Below are 22,658 nucleotides of genomic sequence, written 5' to 3'. Positions count from 1 at the left end.
GGGTAAGTAGGAATAATAATCTATCATAATAAAACTATAAACAGAGTTAATAGAAAAATGTAGGAAGGTATTTTTATGACGTTAAAATACCTTGGACTAGAGGGGGAAGCAGAAACCATAACGTAAAGTACTGATAAATTCGAATAAGTCAAAAGCAAAACTCTCAAGTTTTAGAGAAAGTTAGCTGATGTATGATGGACTGGGAAAGGAAGTTAGCATTATACAGACATTATTTCCTAGACTATAATGAGAACTCGCACATAAAAAAAAAAAAAAAAAAAAAAAAAGAACTATAGGTTTTAGGAGAGTAGAATTTTTTTTCCTGCCTCAATCACTGTTGTGTCTCCAGTGCTCAGATAAGTGCCTGGCAATATTGACACCTGCTTACTGTTTATTCTGCATCAAGATTCACTTCCCATCTGTCCTGTTCTCTGAGACAGATACATTAATTTCCTATTGCTGCTCTAAGTCGTTGATGTTTAGCAGCTTAAAATAACACAGATTTATTCTCTAACTTTTCTGAAGGGCAAAAGTCCAACATCAGTCTTACTGGCCTGGAGTCAAGGTGTCAACAGGGCTGCTCCTTTGGGAGGTCGCCGGCGTTTCTAGGCTTCTCGTTCCCTCCTCCAGCTTCAAAAGCATCATCCTTCTCCTTCACTGACTGGGTCTGTCCTCACATTACCTTCTCTGTCTTTGGCCCTCACACCCCCTCTTATCAGAGCCTTGTGATTACACTGGGTGCACTCAGATAATTCAGGATCATCTCCTCATTTCACGATCCGTAACTTACTCACATCTGTCAAATCCCTTTTGCCATTTAAGGACATTTGTGTTCACAGATTCCAGGGATTAGGTCATAAGCACGTTAGGGTTGGGGGGAGCCCTGTTCAGCCGACCGCCCCAGGCTTTCTCAACCTTGGTGCTGGTAACACTTTCTCGACTGGGTGATTAACGATCTGCTGTGGTGGCTTGTGCTGCACGTTGTTAGATGTCTAGTAGCATCCCTGCCCTCGACCCGTGAGATGCGGGTAGTACCCCTCCCCCTACTTGTGACCAAGTGTCACCGGTTGAGACCCACTGCTTCACACCGTTCTGGGGCTCACTTACTAAAGCAGAGCTAAGCATGTCCATCTCCTGCATAGAATTCTCTATTTGTTCCCCATACTTCTTAGCACAGCATTCAGCTTTTCCGTCATCTGGCTTTCCTGACTTCTCTTGGCCCCGTCTGCCCTCACTCCCTGTCCTCCTGTCCTCCAGACTTTCTTGTGGTTCCCCCAGATATGAGGTTCTCTCACACCTCCTGGCGTTGTAAAATACGTTTCCCCTATCTGCCTAAAAACCCCCTTCTCCTATCCTTTATGCAAGAAACTTTTATTTATGTCTCCTCAAAATTTAGCTGAGATGTCGGAAAACCGAGGTCTCCTCCCCGTGTCTGCCGGGAGCACCCTTAGGTTACCTGTCAGCACGCTGGTGTTTATTTCCTCTTCTCGCTGCACGAGTTGGCGAGCTGCTTAGATCTCCGACTTCTATCTGTATCCATGGATCTAGCACTCTTCCTGCAATAAATTAGGTGCCCAATAATTGCACTGCTTTTTGAATGAATGAATAAATGGCGGATTCCAAGCCTCAACTTGCATACGCTCTCCAGTGCCTGAGACCGATGAAGAGTGTTGCTCCAAGATATGGACAAAAAATAACTTGCTTTTCCATTTCAAAATAGAAAATGAATTAATTCTCCTATCCTCTCTCATGGAGAGAACCCCTCACAAAGAGATTATCTGGGCTCTTTTATGAGTGCGTAACAACTATTTAGTTAATTATTTTCCCCCAGATTAAGTTTATGCTCAGAAACTACCTTTGCTTACTAAATATGCTTAAATTAAGAAATAAATTAGGGCTTCCCTGGTGGCACAGTGGTTGAGAGTCCGCCTGCGGATGCAGGCGACACGGGTTCATGCACCGGTCCGGGAAGATCCCACGTGATGCAGAGTGGCTGGGCCCGGGAGCCGTGGCCGCTGAGCCTGTGTGTCTGGAGCCTGTGCTCCGCAACGGGAGAGGCCACAACAGTGAAAGACCCGCGTACCACAAAAAAAAAAAAAAAAAAAAAAAAAAGAAAGAAAGAAATTAGAAAAATCCCTTCCATGGAGAATCTGGCAAAATCAAAGCACCCAATCCTAGATTTCACATCACTGTGAAAAGGCTAGGTATGTCAGGGCGGTTTCGTAAGTTACCCAGAAGCCCATGGTTGATTCTGCAATTTAGATTTTGACTTTGCAAGCAGAAAACTGTCACCTGGCTCTTCCAGCCTTCACAATGGAACAAAACCCCCCACTGTTTTGCAAAGTCCCAGCATTTGGTATATGCTTCAAACAATGAAAGTGTCAAAAACGGTTTCTGCTTTTGTGCATTTTATTATTCTTGTAATCTAACGTTAGAAGTTTCTCTTAATGGGTATAAACTGGAGACTCTTTAGAAAATACCACTGAAAACACCTGCCCGTAATGTTCACTAATGACTGTTTCCTCTATTCAGAGCTAAAATTAAGAAGGTGTTCAGAGAGGATGGATGTTATCTCTCTACCTGTTAAATATATTCAGGTAATTTATGTAAAACACAGAAATTAATGAAATTTCCCCCGTGCTACATTTTTATCATTCCAACTACAAATCTGCACACAGACCTTGTAAGGAGAAGGGTAAAAACAAAGTTTCATTATCCAGAATATGTTAAAACTTAATACGCTAAAGGAAGGTTTTCAGATTGCCCTTAATTCCCATATAAGGCTGCCTAAAAGGTGCTTTTCCTCTACACCACCATTTCACAAGTTGTTCTTAAAAATATTTGATTGAGGGCTAGTGTCATGGAAGCGACGCTGGTGAAAACATTTGGCTAAGACCTTGGCTTGCCTGGTTGGATCCCAACTCTGTGACCTTGAGCACGCTACCTAACCTCTCCGCGGCCCTCTCCATTCCTTCATTTGTAAAGTGTACCTGGAAGGTTTCTTAGAGGATATGCATTCAATTAGGACTTAAAAATTGGGAGAAAAAATTTCAGTAAACTGGGATGAAGACAAGGTTACAAAAAGGTCAGAAAAACAGCATGAGCCAAGAAACAAAGTACAGAGCATATTCTGGGCAGAGCAAATGGAATTTATCTTAATTCCTTGAATTTGTAGTGTGTGTTTGCAAAGTGCTTTCGTGTATGTTATGCTATTTGGGAATTAAGACCCAAAAAATCATGTGGAGGTTTAGAAGAAACGTATATTTTATTTTACATAAGAAAAAAATGTGTTTTAGAGAAAATGAATGACTTTTATAAAGTCATCAAGTAATAAGTAATGCTTCAGAAGAAATCGAGTCTACACCAGGGAAGGTTTGCTTGCAATGGTGAGATGACTTTATAAACACTGCAGATGCAGAGTGCATGCGATTTCGCTCTTAATTGCATGTAAGGAAGGATAAAAAAGAGACAAAGACTCAGAGTCTCGTCACAGATAAACAGACTCTGGCTTGGCCTCGCAGGGGCACATAGTGACGTCTCTCAGTGTCTTCAGCGTTACTCCCAGCTCTTACTCAGCTCTCTGGAGAACGGTAAACCTAATTCAGGTTAAAGATTTTATTGGATCTGAATGTGCCCCAGTACACAACAGCTAAAGAGAATAAGTTCATGATGAATCAATCGGATGAATGAAGATTGTGATGGCGTTAAAATATGTTCACAAGTTATTTGATACTCCTCCCTTCCAGGGATAAAGCTTAATTCCCCTCCTTTACCCGTTGTGGGCTGTACCGAATGACTGGATTCTAACGAACCAAAGGAGTGAAGGTGTGGGCGTGCCACTTCAGAGACTAGGCGGTAGAGGCCATTACAGTACAGCTTCCTCCTTGCCTTCCGGCTTGGATCACACACTGTGGGGATGTCACCTGCCATGTCAGGAAAACAGCCAAGCAACCCTATGGAGAGACCCATAAAATGAGAAACCAAAGCCTTCTGCCAACAGCTATGCAAGAGAGCCATCTCAGAAGTGGATCTTCCAGCTACAATCAAACCTTTAGATGACTGCAGCCCTGGCCAATGTCTTGGCTGCAACTGCTCGACAAGCACTGAGCCAGCACCACTGAGCCAGACCCCTGCCAAATTTGTCACCTGCAGAAACTCTGAAATAACAAATGGGATAATTTTTTAGGTAGCAAAATAAATGAATAAAAAGGTAAACGTGAATAAGGTGTATGAGGATTGTCTTCCATCAAAGGGCAGAGATTATGACTGAATCTGGGTTGTAGGGAATAGGATTCTTCCTTGATTATTTAGTAACTTGACCTAGAAGAGTAAACAACAATTAAACAAGAAGGGCTCCCCTGGTGGTGCTGTGGTTAAGAACCCGCCGGCCCATGCAGAGGACACGGGTTTGCGCCCTGGTGCAGGAAGATCCCACATGCCTTGGAGCAACTAAGCCCGCGCTCTAGAGCCTGCGAGCCACAACTACTGAAGCACATGTGCCTAGAGTCCCTGCTCTGCAACAAGAGAAGCCACTGCAATGAGAAGCCCCCACACCTCACTACAACTAGAGAAAGCCCGCATGCAGCAGTGAAGACCCAACGCAGCCAAAAATAAATAAATTTATTAAAAAACAAAAAAACAATTAAGCAAGGAAGAAAGAATTCTGAACCTGATCCAGCTAACTTTTGACCACTAATCTCTCCCTACAGAAACTTATTACTTTTCAAATTTTTGAATTCCAGTCTTTAGTAATATATTCTAATTCAAGTCTCTACTACATATATTTTTCTGGTTTAACGACAGCAGTGGTATGCTTATTAAATCACTTATAAATTGACACTGTGTTTTAATGTGGTTTTAGTTTTCAAAAATTAGATTTTTTCATTTAAAAAAAATTGTATGGAGACCTTCTTATCTTTATGTATTTACATGCATACATCCTTGTGTAAATTTGAAAAGCTATGTATTGCCCTCTGATTTATATAGAGCCCTGACTTTTACAAAGCAATTTCAAATAGCGTTCATCACAAAATGGAACGGTTGCATGAATTTGGGTAGGGTCTCGCTTAGTTCAGCTATCAAAAAATGAAGAGGATTTTAAAATCCACACTAAAATAGATCTGGCATATAAGGCCACGTTTTCTAAAACATGCTAAACCTATAAGAGAAAAAGCAAAAGCTGCCCGCTCTAAAACCCTCCTCTGACTCCCTCCTCGGCCACACACGTCCAAAGAGGGCAAGCAAAGGCCTGCCGGGCAACCTCGGATTTTAGGGCAGAATAAGAGGATAAGGTCCAAAATGTGGGTGTACGGAGCAGCTCAAAGACAAAGGCAAAACCTCCGAGCAAAGAACAAGTTGGAGCTTCTGGGGTTCCAATTGCCTCCGCTTTTACGATTCAGCCCGGGTGGGTGGTAGGTGGGCTGAGCCAGCGCTCACGTTTCCTTCCCTGTAATCCCGCGTCCCGGCCCGGCGGCGCTGAGCCACTGCGCCTGCGCCCGGGAGCCCGACCCGCGGACGGGGGCGGGGCTTCCGGGACGGGGCTTCCGGGGCGGGGCCGGCGCGCGGGAGATTTGAATTTCCTCGGGGCCGAGGTACGTGCCCGCGCGGAGGTGAGGTTGCGCGGTAGTTTTCTCAGCAGGGCCGTTGCAGCCTCGTGGGGCACAGGGCGGCCCGGGAGATGGTGGAAGGACCGGGCTGTACTCTCAATGGAGAGAAGATTCGGGCGCGAGTGCGCCCGGGCCAGGCGGTGACGGACATGCGGGGCCGAGCGCTGCAGAGCCCGGGGGGACCCGGCTCGCCGCCCGCGGCCTCTGGGGCTGCGGGCTCCTCACAGGTGAGCCGCTCCTATATCTTGCGAGGGGACCAGCAGGGCGAAGTGGAATAAAAACTCCATCGGGTTTCCAGGGTCCAAAGTGTCATCTCTTTGCTCTGGTGCAGGCTCCCTGGGGCCCCGCGTTCCCGAAAGCTGACCTTGACTTCACCGGAGGGAGAAGGCCCTGCTATTGCGCCTGCGCAGTTGAGAGCTGCTGGGCCGCTGGGCTAAGGCTGCCGTGGAGACGCCCGGGCGGGGAGTGATGGAAGGTGTTTTAATTCCAGGTCACTTAACTTCCTTACAGCCCAGCGAAAGGTGGTTCCTTCTGTCTAGAGCTGCGTTTTCTGCTGTTAATGTTATCAGATCTCGGCACCCCCTGACGTGTTTTTTTCTTCACATTATTAAGACAATGAGCTTTGTAGGATAAAATTCTAGTTTCTCGCTTGCCTAATATTCTGCAATTGAAAATGTATCACAACTAATATATAATTCTGAAATTTCACATAGAAGATTTAGCACCAACCTTCCCACTCAACTTAATATTGCCGCCTAATGAAGGGGCAGTGAAACCCGTTCTGGTTCCCTTAAGTGAATTTATTGCTTTTTAAAGGAAATGGTAGCACAGCTTCTTGCCACCCAGGCATGTATTCCACGTGGTGTGGTATTCATTTGGTAAGAATTTAGAACTTAGAACTAAATTAGAATTTAGAACTAGAAATATTCTGATTAAGCCATCGTGCCTTAAAAGCCCTTTAGATAGATGTACGGATGATTGTATTTCATGGATGCATGCAGTATTGCGCTGTATTTCAGTTTCTCCTGCAAAGCTTCATTAGAACCTTTGGTCCTGGAAGAAAAAGTTGCCTGCTATGAAATTAGCATATGCTTACCACTTGAAAGAAATGAGGTTCTAAGTCTGAGAAAATAAATTTTCAGACTTGGAAAAAGAGTAAGTTTTGCATCTCCTTCCAGTTGCCCTTGTATTTTATTTATTTTTGACTTTATATGTCAGTTAGTACCCAGCACCTAGTCTTTTATTGTAGCGTTTCTCTCAAAATCATTTCAGGGTACCACAGAGATGGATCTTGAGTGGTCTCTGAAAGAATATTGATGTTTAGAAAAATCACTCATTCAACAAAGTTTTGAATACTCAAGGAACCTGGGGAAAAAACTAACACTTCATCTTGTGGAGTCTATTCTTTAGTTGGGAAGATACACAGACATTCATTAAGTAAGATCAGAAAGAAATATAAATTGATAACTTCTCTGGAGAAGAGATACACGGTTCCATAAGAACTTACAGGAAGTTCAGGGAAAGCTTTGCTGAGAAAGTAACAATTAAGCTGAGGTATGAAGGGTGAGGAGATATGCAGACCTGAACTGAAGGTTGGCAGGCGGAACGTTTCGTTTCAGGCAGAAGAATAGCAAAGGAAGAGAGCTGCGAATATATGAGGGATCGAAAGAAACCTGGTGTGGCTGGAAAAGGGAGGATGAGATAGAAGGAAGGTGGTTTGAAATAAGACAGGATTGGGATTGGTGGGGTGGAGTCCGACGCTCGAGATCTTTGTAGACCTGGGTAGGGACTTTATTCATTTTAGGAGTAATGGGGTCTTCGAAGGGTGATAAGATCCATCGACACTTTCAAAAGATCCCTCGGCCTTGCAAAGGTAAAATAAAAAGAGTGGAGGAAAGGCAGGGTAGATGCAGCTTCCTCAGTTATGCGAGGACTGTAGGAATCCAGGGAGGCGTGCCTGGGCCTTGGAAGGAGGGTGCTGGTGGCGGAGGTGAAGAGAAGGGATCAGAGTCGCTCTTTCGGAAGTAAAGGCAGTAGGGCTTGGTACCTATGGCATGAATATGTTACAGATACCATCATTTACATCATTCAACAATAATGTATTTTGTATTAGGTCTTAAGCTTGCTCCCGAGGATACAAAAATGAGTTAGATAAACTTCCTTCTGTGAGAATCCCACTTAATGTTTTAACTAGACATCACCTCATTGGTATTTAGGCCCAAACAGCATGAACATTCCCTTTAGTTTGTGATTATCTTTAGTAGCAAGGCGTAAAGTGCTTTTGAAGAACTGTTCCATTTCATTTCGTTACAAGAAATAATAACCCCGCGATAAAGGATTAACCTGATTCTACAGATGAGGAATGTGAAGCTCAGAGTGAGTTTAAATAATTAAGTTGCCCAAGATCACATGACCAGGAAGGGGTGAACCAGGGTTTGACCCCCGCCCCCTGCTTTCAGACTCCAAAGCCTACACTCCTAACCATCGATCCCCTCAGTTATAAACGGTTCAGTAGGAAAATGGCTAATTCATTGTCAGGAACACCATGTTGCCCAGCATATAGTGGTGATTACTCATTATTAACCGGAGAAGCGAGACCGTAGGTTTTTGGCGGTGTCTGCCACCATGTTTAGTTTTGTTCAGTTTGGTTGATTCTCTTACCTAATTTGATAATCCTAATGGCTTCCATTCCCGTGTTCACGGTGCAGCCTGATAATACAATACAAATGCTTAGTCAGTGGTTGGGCAATTATTAATACCACTTGGCAGCAGTACTAAATGAGCTAGATACCCCTTAAATAAAAAGCCTTGAATCCGTCTGCTGATGCAGGGGACGCGGGTTCGTGCCCCGGTCCGGGAAGATCCCACGTGCCGCGGAGCGGCTGGGCCCGTGAGCCGTGGCCGCTGAGCCTGCGCGTCCGGAGCCTGTGCTCCGCAACGGGAGAGGCCACAACGGTGAAGCCCGCATACCACACACACACACAAAAAAAAGCCTTGAACATAAAGCTGTTACGCTTAATACCTTGACATAAAGAGGTATTAAAAGTCAGAAGAGGCCTTTATGATTGGGATCAGGATCTGGTTCTGTGGGAACTGGCTTTGAAAATCAGTGTGGAATGAATAATCCCTTTGTGGTTATTGGGAATATTCTAAATATTTTGCCATGGCTTCACTTTCTGGGCCTTTGATCTAAAAAAATAATCTTTATCAACATGAAGGGTTCTTTGCATTTTAGAGGGTTGTTAGATCCATAGTAAATTGCACCAAAACATGGTAGGTTGTCACAGATCTCTGGCATGATCATTACTGTAACAGGTAATGATCCCGTGTTTTCTAGGCCTTTATGCCTGAGTTAAAGCTATTTAAAGGTGTCTGCTACTGGCTTGAAGTCATTAGTTTTCACAAGGCAGCAGTTGAAAAATAACTGCGTACAATCTTCTTTGTATTGCAGTAAACAGGAAAAAATACAAAGGAGAGTTAAAGAAATATTAATTGTCTATTTAAAATAAAGGATTTAAACGCAAGATAATCATTGTACCAAAAAAAAACACCACCTCCGTAGCTACCGCTGTAGTGAACCAGTTACTGTGGCGTGTAGCCTTCCTCTTTGCTGCAGTTTGAAGTTCACAGAGAACACGTTTTAAGGCACGTCTCCCTGTGACAAGTGATGCTCATTTTGAAGAAGAAAGGCTAGCCATAGAAGGTCTCGGCATTTGCTAGTCCTGCATGCACTATATTGTTTCTCTGAGTTTTGATCCATTGTCTTGTCAGCATAAAATTATGCAACTCTGTAAGCACATTGCATGAAACTCTGTTGGAGCTTGGGAACCTTATGGGAGGAAACAACATTGGCCTATAAATGAACATGTCTGGTTAACGAGCTGTGAAGAGCCAGTCCTCCGATTTTAATTGTTGGGTGGATACAATACTTTAGTGAAATTGGTATGCAATGTGCATACGTTTTCAACCTCCTTTCACAAAACGGGATGTGCAACAGTTTCTTTCTAGGGATTCATTTCCTTTGGAACGTGACCCTCTGGCTCCTCCACCACCTCCTTAAGGTTTGCTGCGCGTGGCTGGCTCTTCCTCATCTTGATCTGCCCTCCACTGTGTCTTGAACAGAGCAGGCGTTTAGTAAACATTTGAATGGATGGAGAAGAGCCAAGTTTTGAATAGTGCAAAAGTCGTTTTGATGAAGGATTTAAAAATAAATTCAGAATCTTTCTTTATGAGTATGTATTTCGTTATGTATGTTAAATGGAAATTCCTCTTACAAGAAAATCATGAAGCCACATAGTAAAGGTTTTCCTCCCTCCTTTCCCTTCTTCACAGTGGGGGGAAAGAATCATAGCTCATTTTTATTGCCGTTATGTAAGGGAAGGAGCTAATCCAGAGATTGTTTTCCAGCCTAATGAAGCTTATTTGTTTAAATCCAAAAAGGGGGTTTAAAATTGCATTATAGTACTTGCTGCCTTCTTCAGTGGATCCTGATAATGGTTTCACCTTGATGACTCAGGGTCATTATCAGCAGCACTCAGCATTGTATGGAGTCATGGAGCAAGGGTCAACAGAGAACAGATAACAGGCTTAGGATGAGGAAACTCAGGGAGATGACTTTGCATGGCCATTGGAGCTTTCACCAAACGACGGAAGTATTGGGGGTGATGTAGAGAAAAGAACGTACGATTATCTTGATTTTGAATTCCAGCTCCTTTGTTACTTCCTCAGCTGGAGGTGCTTATACTTACATCTTTGCTTACTTGGTCAGGATTAGATGAGAGGACTTGTAAAACTCTTAGCTTAGTGCCTAGCGAGCTAAAGTAAACTTCCTGGTAATTGTTCCTTTTTCTCCTACATCAGGGCTTTCTCACCAGACCCATTTATCAGAGGCTTGACCTATTCCCTTAAGAAGGGGGGTAATCTTTTGGTGCCCTCATATTGTGTATAAAGCATTTAGCCTCTGAGTAAGCGCTCATAGCCTCTGCTCTTACAAAACTGTAGAATATATTTTGATGAAAGGACCTAAAGACCTCTATTTGGGGGCTTAGAGACCATTTTAAAACTAGGTTCTTTGATGGTTTAAATTGGTAGAGAAGTGACTTCTGATTACTGAAAGTGTCGTTGTATTAGGAAAGTAAAGCATGTGGGAGACAAAAAGGAGGACAGACGATGAATGTAAATACGGTATTATTTTCTTCCTCTCTGGGGAATATGTAACTGCACTAGAGCTGAAACATTTATCTATGGAGAAGTCTTACTCTGTTCTGAAAAGTTCATCTTCCTTGTTCACCCATGGATAGGCAGGATAAATGGTAATCAGCACAGTAAATCATGCGCTGTCTCCGAAGATATATGTTGTTTTGACGATTTCATATTATTAAGCCACTTGAAAATGGGAAGGTGAACCCTTCTCAATCATACTTAAAATTGTGGCAAAGGAGATTTTCCGCTCTTTCAGGAAAACAAAAAAAAAAGGATGAAATGTTCAAATAATAATGTAATAGTATTATAAGGGCCAAAATGAGAAAGTCAAGTATATATTGGGCCATTGTATATAGTTACAGCAAAAATAATAGGCTTGTGGAAGTTAATTTTTGAATTTGTCTGGACAGCTGAAGCTTATACAAAGAGGTGATAGATAACCCCAGATTCCACAGTAGGACAAGTGAATATCTTGTAAATCTTTGGTTTATTGCAAAAGCCTTTCCCAGTTTGTACACAGGCGCTCTCGAAATAAATGGAACAAACCCATCACTGGTACACCAGAATTTCCCCTAAATGGGGTTTTAAAAAATCAGTTAAAAATATGTGCAGGTGCTTGAGAAGGGCGATTATAAGTTGAAATTTTTACTTTGCCCTGAGTATATTATCTAGAGCTGATAATTTTAGAAATGATAAGGCACTGGGAATCAGAGGATTTGGTCAAGTGCTCACGTGATAGACAACTGGATAAAAAGATCTTTTTGAATCTCCTCTCTCAGAACCCAAATAAGGTATTGGAATAGATGTTTTCAAAGCAGCCATTTAAATGCTAAGTAGGCATCTTAAATAAAAACCAGGACAGGCTGGGACTGGTTGCTGAAAGTACATTAATCTCTTCCTAAACCTTCCCGTAAAGTTCTTTTTACTTTATGGGAAACTCTGGTAAATGTAGTATTTTACAGCCATCTAGCTTTTGGTAGTCATGAGAATTTGGTCCTCCTATATTTAAGCCTCACTCCACTGAAGATAATTAGAAAATAAGAGACTAGGGTGTTCATAACTTTCAAGGGAGATACAACAGGCGGTAGAGTAGAAGTTTTTGCCGAGAAACCTTGGGAAAGGTAAAGCAAGGTGGGATGATGGGTGCGGAAGACAGCAACCCTTCATTTTAAAGCCACACGCAGTTTTCAGAGGGAAAGAAGGAGCGATCTGATTAATCCCACAGATGTTTCCTGAATTCCAGGCATTGTGTGAGGCTCCCAGGGATATTAAACACCAGTTACTTTTCCCCAGGAGCTTACGGACAAATGAGGGAGAAACACAGGTCACAGACAGATCATCATTCAGTTTATTAAGTCCCACCATAGTGGTTGGTGAAAACACTGTGCTGGGTTTGGCAGGTTGGAAACCTCTTTCCAGTGGGGAAATTCCAGTACCAGAGAGAGGGACACACGCAATACATGTGAGCAAGGAGGAGCTTATACTAACATGTCATTTTAAGCCCGAGCACCTCATCAAGTATTAAAAAACGAATTCTGGGAGTTCCCTGGTGGTCCAGTGAATTGGCACTAGAGTTCATCCAAGAAAGAAGAGAGAAGTCAGAGGCAAATGTTCCGAGGACATGGTGACACGTGTCTGTAGTTCCTGGTGCTAGAATCTCCCACAGGATTTTTGTTCGTTTGTTCGTGCAGAACTGCAAGGCTGTCACTATTAATTACTCCTGGGCGTTCGTTCGTTGGTCTCTCTAAGTCTGTGATTGGTTCTGCAGTTCTTATTGTGCAAAGGAGAGGTGTAAAGCCAGGTCTCTGAACTTGAGGCAGTTGGGAAAGTTGGGCATTGGCTGTAGCCATGACAACTGTGAATGGATTCATGCCTTCATCTGCTTGGGCTGCTATGACAAGATGCCACAGACTGGGTGGCTTAGACAACAGATATTAATTTCCTTACAGTTCTGGAGGCCAGAAGTTTAAGACCAGGGTTCCAGCCAGTTGTTTCTGGTGAAGCTGTCTTCCTGGTTTGCTGATACCACTTTCTTCTCCCACGGCCTTTCCTCTGACTATACAGGGGGAAGAGAGTGTGTTCTCTGGTGTCCCTTCTTACAAGGATACTAATCCTGTTGGATCAGGGTCCCACCCTTATGACCCGATTAAACCTTAATTACCTCTTAAAGGCCCTATTTTCAAATACGGTCACAATGGGGGTAAGAATTTCAACGGAAAGAGTGTTGGAGAGGACACAATTTAGTCCCTAGCAGTTTGCAATCTTTTTTTCTTCTTTTTAACATCTCTCATCCCTTTATCCCTTGGAGCTAAATACTACAGTTGTGTCTTTTTTTTAATTTTTTTAAACAAGGACCAATTTAGTCAAAGAATAGAATGAACATATCATCTGAAATGTATAGGATGACAGATGTCTGTAAACCAAAAGTCTGAGAAGCACTGAATGGTAACATCCTAACGTAAGTGGAGGGAAAGTTGTGATTTGCTCACAGACAGTATCTAAAACTGTTTTATATTTTTATGATACCAGTATACATACTGCCCAGCTTAAGAAAAAGAGCATTATCTATGTCATCATTTTCTATGTCATTATGTCATTGTTACTTGGAAGGCTAGTCAATTGACTTTCTTTTTTTTTTAAAAAAAATGATAGGTTGGCAGGGCTTCTCAAGGGATATCTAAACTCACCCCATTCCTTTCCTTCACCCACAGAAGAACTGAGATTTTACGTTTATAATTTCCTTGATCTTCTTGGTAATGTTCAGTTCACATGTTGTAATTCTAACAATATGTTGTTTGGCTTTGCATGCTGATGGGGGAAGGGGTAGTGGGTTTCTTTTTCCTTTATTCTGAACATCGCGGTTGGGGAGGGAGAGAGGAGCAGACCCCCTAAGCAGATTCCCTTCCTCAGGGGGGCCCCGGGCTTTACCTCTGATCCCCCGTACCCCACAAGACCCTGAGACTAAAGCTCTCATTCCTTTCGTCTGGTGAAATGCCTTTCTGATAAAAGCGGGCTTCTTACCTTTGGGGTTCTCTCTCCCTTTTACTTGGTTTTTGACCTCTTATTCTTCCTTACTGCCTTACAAGTCAAAATGTCTTGTTTTCCTATTTTATCCACCATTTTTAGTTGTTTGTGTCCGAATGCTCTTCCGAGGACCGTGGCTGCACGTTGGAAATGAAAGACTCTGTGCCCTAGTTTTTAGCTTTAAAACATTCACAGCATTTTTCTGTGCTTTTTGTATGCACAGAGCGATATGGTCCTGGAAGAAGTTCATTTTGATTGTGTGCCAGTGACTTTTTTTCCCACTTAATTTTTATTTGGCCTCTCTCTTTTTAAATGACTGCCTAGTAAGTTGACAAAATGTATGTAAACAGCTGATTACGTTACTTGACTTGTGTTGGAGATTATTCTTCTCATTGGGTGTACCTGGGCATGAAGTAATATAAAAACATTAAGAATTAAATTATGATTTTTGTTTCGAGTTTGTGTGTGTTTACATATGTGTATGTATTTTCTCCTAGGCCGCTGCACTGAATAATAATAAAGATTCCAGCCAGAATTTCTTGAGACTGTTTAATGGACACATTTACAGTGGCGTGGAAACTTTGGGGAAGGAGCTCTTTATGTACTTCGGGCCAAAAGCTTTACGGTAAGGTAAATCTGTACAGTACCCCTTCTCTCTCTGTGGTTAAAGATGTGTAGAAGGCTTTTCTTGCAGTTTGCTGCATGTCACATTCAAACACGTAGAAAGTGCTCCATTTTTAAGAGAGCTCTGATACAAGAGGTTGAGATTCTGTCACGGAAAGCAATAAGCAGAAGGAGAATAACTTGTGATGTCATCGTTCCTTGGAGGGTTAGTCAGTTTATTTCTTTTAAAAGAAGACGATCGACCGTCTGGCAGGGCTTCCCGGGGGACATCGGAGCGCGTTATAGCGCTGCTTGGCTCCTCCTCAAGCTCCCGGGGCTGCTCTTTTCCCCTCTCATTTTCACCAAATATTTATTGCATTTAGCGACATTATTCTCTTTATAGTTATGACAGCTCCTCGTTTGGTTTGAATGTCTCTCTAGATTTTTACATTTTTCTCTCTCCTTTCTCTGAAGCCTTGTACGGAAATGGAAACTTATTTATAGATTTCAAAACTTTGCACAGAAGTAAGCGGTTCTCTGCTGTTTCACAGTGCTTATGGAAATTCATGGCTGACACATTGGTTGACTTAATGATAAAAATGTCAAAATGTATGTCATCACCTATCTAATTTTTGCAAAACATACAAAAAAGGGCCTGTGGATTAATACGTCTGTCAAATCTGTCTTCTCGGAGTTTAGCCTAATCTATTGCAAACTGTAAATTTGAATCTTTTTTAATGTTTCCGTGAGATATTAAACAGTTTTCACCTTCTTAAAAGTTCTGTTACTGGACACCCCATGCTTCTAAGTGAAGGTGAATAATGGTTGCAAAGGGATCATATGACTCTATGATTGTTATCTATTGCATCTCATCCATTGCATGTTTAGAGTACTTCAGACTTTACGTGACGCTTTTCCTTTGACGTGGTCTCTTCATTGTCAGCAGCTGCTGTCCTTGGACGGCGTTGCCCCTTCATGGTTTTTCTTAGTCTGGAATTGATAACATCAGCACACGCCTCCTCTGGGTTCCGGCAGCGGCGGTCTACTGCAGGCTATATTATTGTGGTAATAGATTGATTGGTGTGATTGAAAATGCTTTGCTCCGAACAGAGTAGGACACGGTGGGATCCATGTAAGATGGCTGAAAGCATTGATAGGTTATTGATGCGCTGTTGTGAGGTGCAGATTTATTTCTATGGCACGAGAGGGAGGTTTTCATCAAGTGTTCTCCACCAGACTGATAGGGGGGAATCACTGCTCAGTGCAGAGCTGTCAGCAAGTGTTCCGTGAAGTTCCAAACAAGGGCAGTTGTTTCCTCACACTAAGTAACCAGTCCCATCCCTGGCGAGTGCGTGTCTCAGGGTGCGGGTGGGGAGCAGTGCGCTTCCTACAGCCTTGACTACTCTGTGACGTAACAGTTCAAGGTCACTGGCAGATCAGCTCTTCGAATATGAAGTGAACAACCTAAAATCGCCTGCATTCCCTTTCACAATATAACATAAGTTACAAAAATGCTCTCCTAACCTGTGCTTCTTGGGAGAATGGATGACAGTGTCAGAGAAGTGGGGTCCTGTGTGAGGCTGCAAGTCTGTGAGCGTGAGATAGAAATGTCGTCTTCGCTTCTGACCTCTGTTTCCTCCCCACCAGGCTGGTCTGCTCTTTAGAAAGCCGAGAAGGTAGGAAACGTGCTTAATGATCACAGTTTTCCCTCAGTAGGCAGCGTCTCACAACTAAAATTGCCCGTGCACTTAGTACATCTTGTAGGCCAGGCCATGAATCTTCCTGGGATTCATTTGTTATGAAGGTAGAATACAGGCCTAGCCCTCTGGAAGAGAATCTGCCACGTAAAATCCACACTTCAGAAAGATACAAATTAGACAGTGACTATTTCTGTTGCTAAAAGATGTATCAAAGTGCTCGGAATTGTGCCAGAAAACAATAAAAATGATTTGATAAACGTTTATTTTAGGAGCACAGATGTGCTGTTAGGTGTGATTAATACCTATACTCTTTCTGAGCACTTTATAGAAGCTCTTCATCTGTAACAACAAAAAAAAAAGAGCCGTGTTTAATTTTTTGTAAATATGTATCAAATACTCATTAGAGCAAACTGAGAAACAATGAACAACCAAGAATACGTTTATACCTTCACAATCCCACTACCGAATAGAATCTCTATTAACCATGAACGCATGTATTGCCGGTACTATGTGTGCATATATTTGTAACTGTTCACCCAGACATGCCCATCCTACAAGCTGCTATTTTCAGTCAAAATGAACGCAGCTTATATCATGAACTTATATATATACACATATTTTAAATGAATATCTTTTCTAAAAACACTTTGGTGTTTGCAACTTATGGTTTATGCGACTCCAGTTGTTTGCAATTACGTGCATACTCAGAGACCAGAAACTGTATCTGAAATATTTTGGCGGCTTTGCCATTTTAGTGAAGCATTATACGTAATCAATTTTGTAATTTATTGGAGCTTGAGTGATATGATCCTCTAAAGAGAAATGCAGGAGATGATGTGACAGTTCTTTCTGGTTTGCTGAAAAGTCTTTAAGGAATCCATGCTATGCTACTTACAAGAGGGTCTTAGAGCTGAAACACAGTGTTGTAGTCTGTCCCATAACGTGTTGGGACAAGCTGGAGTGTTACGAGGACTCCAAGTGAGCTTGTACACGTTAGAGTAGTGAATATACCTGCTGTTTGTCCAACACGCCCACTGATCTTTTGGGGACAGCATTTCCTCTGGAAACTGACCATCTGGTCACGGGAACCAAAGAATTCAAGTTGAATTTAGCATAACCGGACTTAACTTTCTCTCCTACATGTTGGATTGGGTCAGCCCGAGTTCTCTTGTGAGCTTTGTCAGCTGGAGCTGAGGCGGATTAGGCTGTCTGTGATGGAGGAAAGCTGGGGCTGTGAGGCCTTACGACTTGTAGGTGGCCTTTGGCTTGTCCGGAAAGACAAGGCGATGGAAAATACAGCCCGCCTCCATAACGCAGGGAGAATCCCGGAGGAATTGTAGCCCCTCGTTCCCTCTGTTCCTGAGGTCCAGCCGCATTCTTGCCTTTCTGCAGTGTGATTCTGCAGCCTTCCCGAGACTCCGTAAGCTGCCACATACCCCTCGATGCCCACACTTTTCGAGTTGGGTCCCTGCCTCTTGCAATTTAAGAAAACTGACCATCAAAGTAATCTACAGGTAGAAAAATACATATTTTTAATTTTTTAAATAGTAGCTTTTGTTTTGTATTTCAATTACCGTAATGCTTTCGTGTGTAACTGGAGAAAATATGGAAATCTCTACCGCAGTCATTTACGTTCCCTTCTGCACCTGACAGCCTACAGGGTCACTAGTTCTGCCGCTTTCCTTTTCTTGCTTCTTTTCACAGTACACATCATTTTATTGCAGTTTTTCCCATATTTTAAAGTAATATATAAGCCAATTGTAAAACCTTAAGATAGTCCCAAAATATCTAAAGGAAAAAGTACCACCCGTAATTACTACTGTTAAAAAGAAAACACTCAACAGTTTTTGTGAATATCATAGATAAAATATAAATTGTATATATACCATATATAGTTTATATTACATATGCATGAATTATAACATGATGTTGCATGTTATGATTTTTATATAAATAGGAATTTTAATTTATATTTTTCCCTTTTACATAACATGCGTATGGCGTTGGTCAGTGTCAAAATGTACATTATTGGGCTTCCCTGGTGGCGCAGTGGTTGAGAGTCCGCCTGCCGATGCAGGGGACGCGGGTTCGTGCCCCGGTCCGGGAGGATCCCACGTGCCGCGGAGCAGCTGGGCGCGTGAGCCGTGGCCGCTGAGCCTGCGCGTCCGGAGCCTGTGCTCCGCAACGGGAGAGGCCACAACAGCGAGAGGCCCGCGTACCGCAAAAAAAAAAAAAACAACTGTACATTATTATTTTTAATGTGCACAAAGTGTTCTACTCTGTGGGTGTATCATCATCGTTTTTTTTTAGTCAGCTACCTACTGACAACCCAGCCTGCGTATTCCGGTCCTAAGGGAGTCTCTCCACACTCAGGCCCCCCAGCCCCCCGGTGGGAGACTGCTGTTGCCTGTTACTCAGGGAGAGGTTCGTGCTGGGGAGACAGAGGTTCTTGTTTCTTCCAGACCAGCTTTAATTTGGGGCAGGCCCTGAGCGTGTGGGCCTCAGGGCTGCAGTTTTCTCAAGGCTACTGCCCCTCTCCTCCCTGAGGCAGCCATGGTTCCTTCGCTGTGTGGGTGGCCTTAGGTCAGAGAGTTTCCTTGCTCTCTCGCGTGGGACTGGTGCCTCGCGTATCACCGCGGGTGGGGTGGGGTGGGTGGGTCTGCACCAAAGTTGATTCCCTGCCTCGTGCCTAGAGGCAGATTGTGGCGAGCATTGCCCTCTGAAGGCGCCATTAAGACCCTCATAAGCCTCGGGGCCCGACTGTACTCTCCTTGGTCTGCATCCTGGACTTTATGGTATGAACGTAAAAAAGGAGATGGCCTTTGGCCAGATCGCTCCAGGGACCTGCTCAGTTACTGGGAGTCCCTGGTTGTTCCCTAAAGCTAGGAAAAGCAACCCTGGAGGGGAAATTGGTGCCTTTGAGGGAGACGCCGAGAAGCCAATCAACCAGCTGATTGGCTGGTGGTCATGTATGGTCATGTGGGCAGGTGGTCATGTATGCAGAGTGAATGGTCTCAGGTAACCAGTTGGATTCGGAGTGGATGGAGCTTGAGAGGATCAAGAGATAGAAATAAGGCTCTAACAAAACCTTCCTAAACTGGCTTGATAATAATGAGGGATCTTGGAAAGCAAATCTGACTCTGGAATGCAAATGTTAATAGGGGCAGGCGTCCGAGTTGATAAAACATCAGTATGAAACTTGTTATAACAGAACAGGTATTTCCTGTGCCTTGAAAATTTTCATGGTACTGATATGTTTTTCTTGGTTTAAGATAAAGGGTACTTAATAATAAACACAAAATTTATTGGTTTATTGGGGCTCAGTTTTCATAACATTTTTCTATTTCATAAAAATTCATAAAAATAAAATTTATTTATTATAAAAATAGTTATTTTTATGCACATTTCCCCCGAATAGATTTATAAGACCAAAAAAAAGGCATACTTATTTGATTTGGGGTTCTTACTGGGGCTACCCCTGCATTTGAATTGGGTCTTACTTAACCTTTGAGATTTTATATGTAGGTGCAGTTTCATTATAGAAAGTGATTTAGAATCCACTTCAGGAGCCGTGCAGCCGAAAAGATTTTAGGTATGATGGCTTCTGGGCATGACAGTGGTACACCTTTCACTGGCGTTGAACCTCCATAAGCTAAATTATGGAGTACTTACAGGCACACATTTTTCCTGTCAAGAACTATGGGGCATGTAAAATGCGTTTATGATTGATAGTAGGGCACACAGAGTTTAAAACCCACATCTTTAAAGTTAGACTGGTTAACCTTGTACAATACTATAACATGGTGCTTTGGAATTAGAAGCACAGAGCAGTAACATTTGCTGCCAAAAGAGCTATATTTATTAACTCAACAAAGCTATAAGGAGAAGGATTTGAAAGGCAGAAAACAATATTTCATCTTGAGAATCATTTCTGATCTTCATCAGAAGTCTCGTAAAACCACTTTTTTTTTCTTTTTTTTAAAACTGGACATGCTAATCAATCCTATAAAAACTGAAAGGCTATGAATTTTTCATCACTGCATTGTGGCTTTCAAGTTAACCGTAAATATTTATAAATCCCCCTTCCCAATACATACAAAGGTAGAAGAAACTAAAAGAATTGAAGACAATAGCATTTTGACTTGTTCTCTTTTCTTTTAATATGAAAGATTTTGCAAAAAATTGTTTCACTGTGTTATCCCAAAGCAGGGGGGTAGAAAAGAGTAAGTGTCTTAAACTATAGATCTCATTTTGGAATAGGTAAACATTTCCAATCTACTGTGGCTAGAAATAAGGAATGTGAATGTTGGTGGCTTTGTAGAATTCATAAAAAATACCAACTACAGGCAATTTAAATTTAGCCTTATCTCACCCCAAGCCTTTGAATCAGAGAAAAAGCTGAGAGACAGTAGATTGTTGCGTGAATAAAAGATACCTCATCTGACAAGAAAAGAGAACGGGGGTGTGTTTTCTTGGGCTTATTATCAGGGCCTTATTATTTCTCTAGGAACTTACTTTCTTTGTGAGTTGAAAAAATGATTGCCATATCTAGTTTTATAAGGATACAAAGCCATTAACAGAAAAATATGATATTAGCTATCATGCTGTGCCCTTGAAGTGTCTATTGTGACTAACATTTGTTTGCTTTTATTCCAAAAAGTGAAGGAACAAACATTTCATGCGTGATACACTTACTGCCTCTCAAAGATGGGTTTGCTTTTGTTCTAGGATTCATTTTGGAATGAAAGGCTCCCTCGTGATTAATCCAGTTAAGTCTAAAAATAAAAATGGACTTTCTCCTGTTTTTGAAGTACAGCTCACCAAAGACCTGATTTGTTTCTTTGACTCATCGGTAGAAATCAGGTAAAAGATTGAATTAAAAATTGCTTCAGCTGCAAAACTGCAAAGTTGGCTCTGCAGTTGGGTTTGGGATGTCACAGGTGAAAATAAATAAATAAACAAAATTTTTAAAAGTAGTTTATAACTGACAAAACGTCATTTTAAAAGATTCTTCAAATAACATGTTTTATTAGGGTCATCATTGTTTGGCTATGTAACTGTTATAAGCTGGTTAACATAAAGGGTTTATGTTTATGTCAGAGATCATTTTAAATGACACTTTGTGAATTGTAACCAGGCACATGACTAATGTGGCTTCTATTCCTTTCTGTAGAAACTCGGCAGAAAGCCAACAGAGAATAAGAATGATGGAAGAATTAGATGTATGTTCACCTAACTTTAGTTTCTCAAGAGCAGAAAGTGAAGTGAAAAAGCAGAGAGGACGGATGCTATGTGACGTGTTACTGGATCAGAAAGTGTTGCCCGGGGTGGGAAACATCATCAAAAATGAAGCTCTCTTTGACAGTGGTCTCCACCCTGCTGTTAAAGTAGGTTTTAAATGATTTCTATATTTTTAAATACTGTGAAGGGACCAGCGTGGAACGCTGAACTCGGCACGGCAGTAACCCACTCTCCCCAGACAGACTTCGGCGTCTTCGCTCACGCCAGCTTCTCCGTGAGGCCAACCCCAGCCTCTCTTTGTAAATTGCTGTGTGAATCCCTGCCACCCGCTTCTGCTTCCCAGGCTTCCATAACTTGCCTTCTTTTTATTTTTCTCCTCACCAGCGATCACCTTCAAATATAGCCCGATACTTACTTGTCATATATGTTGTTTAGGATCTGACTTCTGCTAGAACACAGTCCCTTAGGAGGAAGGTGTCTGTTTGGTTCGTTGATGTATCCAAGTATGTAGGATACAGTGTCTGGCATTTGGAAGGCATTAAAGAAGTATTTGTTGAATGTATGAAAGAGCTCAGCTCACAACTTTCTTTTACAATCTGGCATATTAAATTCACACTCTACACACACTCATCTATTCCTCTTTGTACCTCTTCATGACATTAGGAAATGCTGTTTTGGTGGATTGGTAAGAATGGTAGTCAGGTAGCAGAGAATAAGGAATAAGTGATTGGTGAGGAAATGGAAACAAAACTTAGAGTAATTGTTAAAATAGCTTAGATTGGGGCTTCCCTGGTGGCGCAGTGGTTGAGAATCCGCCTGCCGATGCATGAGACACGGGTTCGTGCCCTGGTCCGGGAAGATCCCACATGCCGCGGAGCAGCTAAGCCCGTGAGCCATGGCCGCTAGGCCTGCGTGTCTGGAGCCTGTGCTCCGCAACGGGAGAGGCCACAACAGTGAGAGGCCCGCATACCGCAAAAAAAAAAAAAAAAAAAAAAAAAAAATAGCTTAGATTGGAGCGAAGGGAAAATATTAGACTGCTGGATGGAGAAGTTGGGACAAGAACTGGATTTTTAGGGTTGTTTTTTTTTTTTCTTGTTCTTCAACAGGAGTGACATGAACTTATTTATATGTTGGGAAAAAAAATAAATAAATAAGAACGGTGATTAATAGGACCAAGCTGTGAGAAGGTCGGAGCAGTTAGAACTCAAACTCAGGTGGAAGGATACATATATTTTAGTTTCCAGGGAAGAAAGCTACATCAGGGCTTTTATCCAGACCCAAA

The 22,658-nt window shown here is 42.3% G+C and overlaps 1 protein-coding gene across 5 annotated transcripts in view; it reads left to right on the top strand.

Moving 5' to 3' along the window:
• The window catches only part of NEIL3 (nei like DNA glycosylase 3), a 389,514-nt gene that overhangs the window by 343,935 nt on the left and 22,921 nt on the right, over positions 1–22,658 (top strand). For 4 of the 5 annotated variants that reach the window (XM_067022467.1, XM_067022466.1, XM_059049080.2 and 1 more), the window contains 4 exons: positions 5,636–5,833; positions 14,330–14,457; positions 20,864–20,998; positions 21,309–21,522. In XM_067022467.1, coding sequence (XP_066878568.1) covers positions 5,678–5,833; positions 14,330–14,457; positions 20,864–20,998; positions 21,309–21,522 — 633 coding nt within the window. In that variant the 5' untranslated portion in view covers positions 5,636–5,677. The remainder of the gene's footprint in view (positions 1–5,635; positions 5,834–14,329; positions 14,458–20,863; positions 20,999–21,308; positions 21,523–22,658) is intronic. The other variant, XM_067022468.1, reaches the window with a different exon arrangement.

Source organism: Kogia breviceps, chromosome 20 (genome assembly GCF_026419965.1).
Source record: "Kogia breviceps isolate mKogBre1 chromosome 20, mKogBre1 haplotype 1, whole genome shotgun sequence".
In the NCBI taxonomy this organism is placed as follows: Eukaryota; Metazoa; Chordata; class Mammalia; order Artiodactyla; family Physeteridae; genus Kogia; species Kogia breviceps.
The sequence above is the reverse complement of the archived record's forward strand: the minus strand, read 5'-3'. Positions and strand labels throughout refer to the sequence as shown.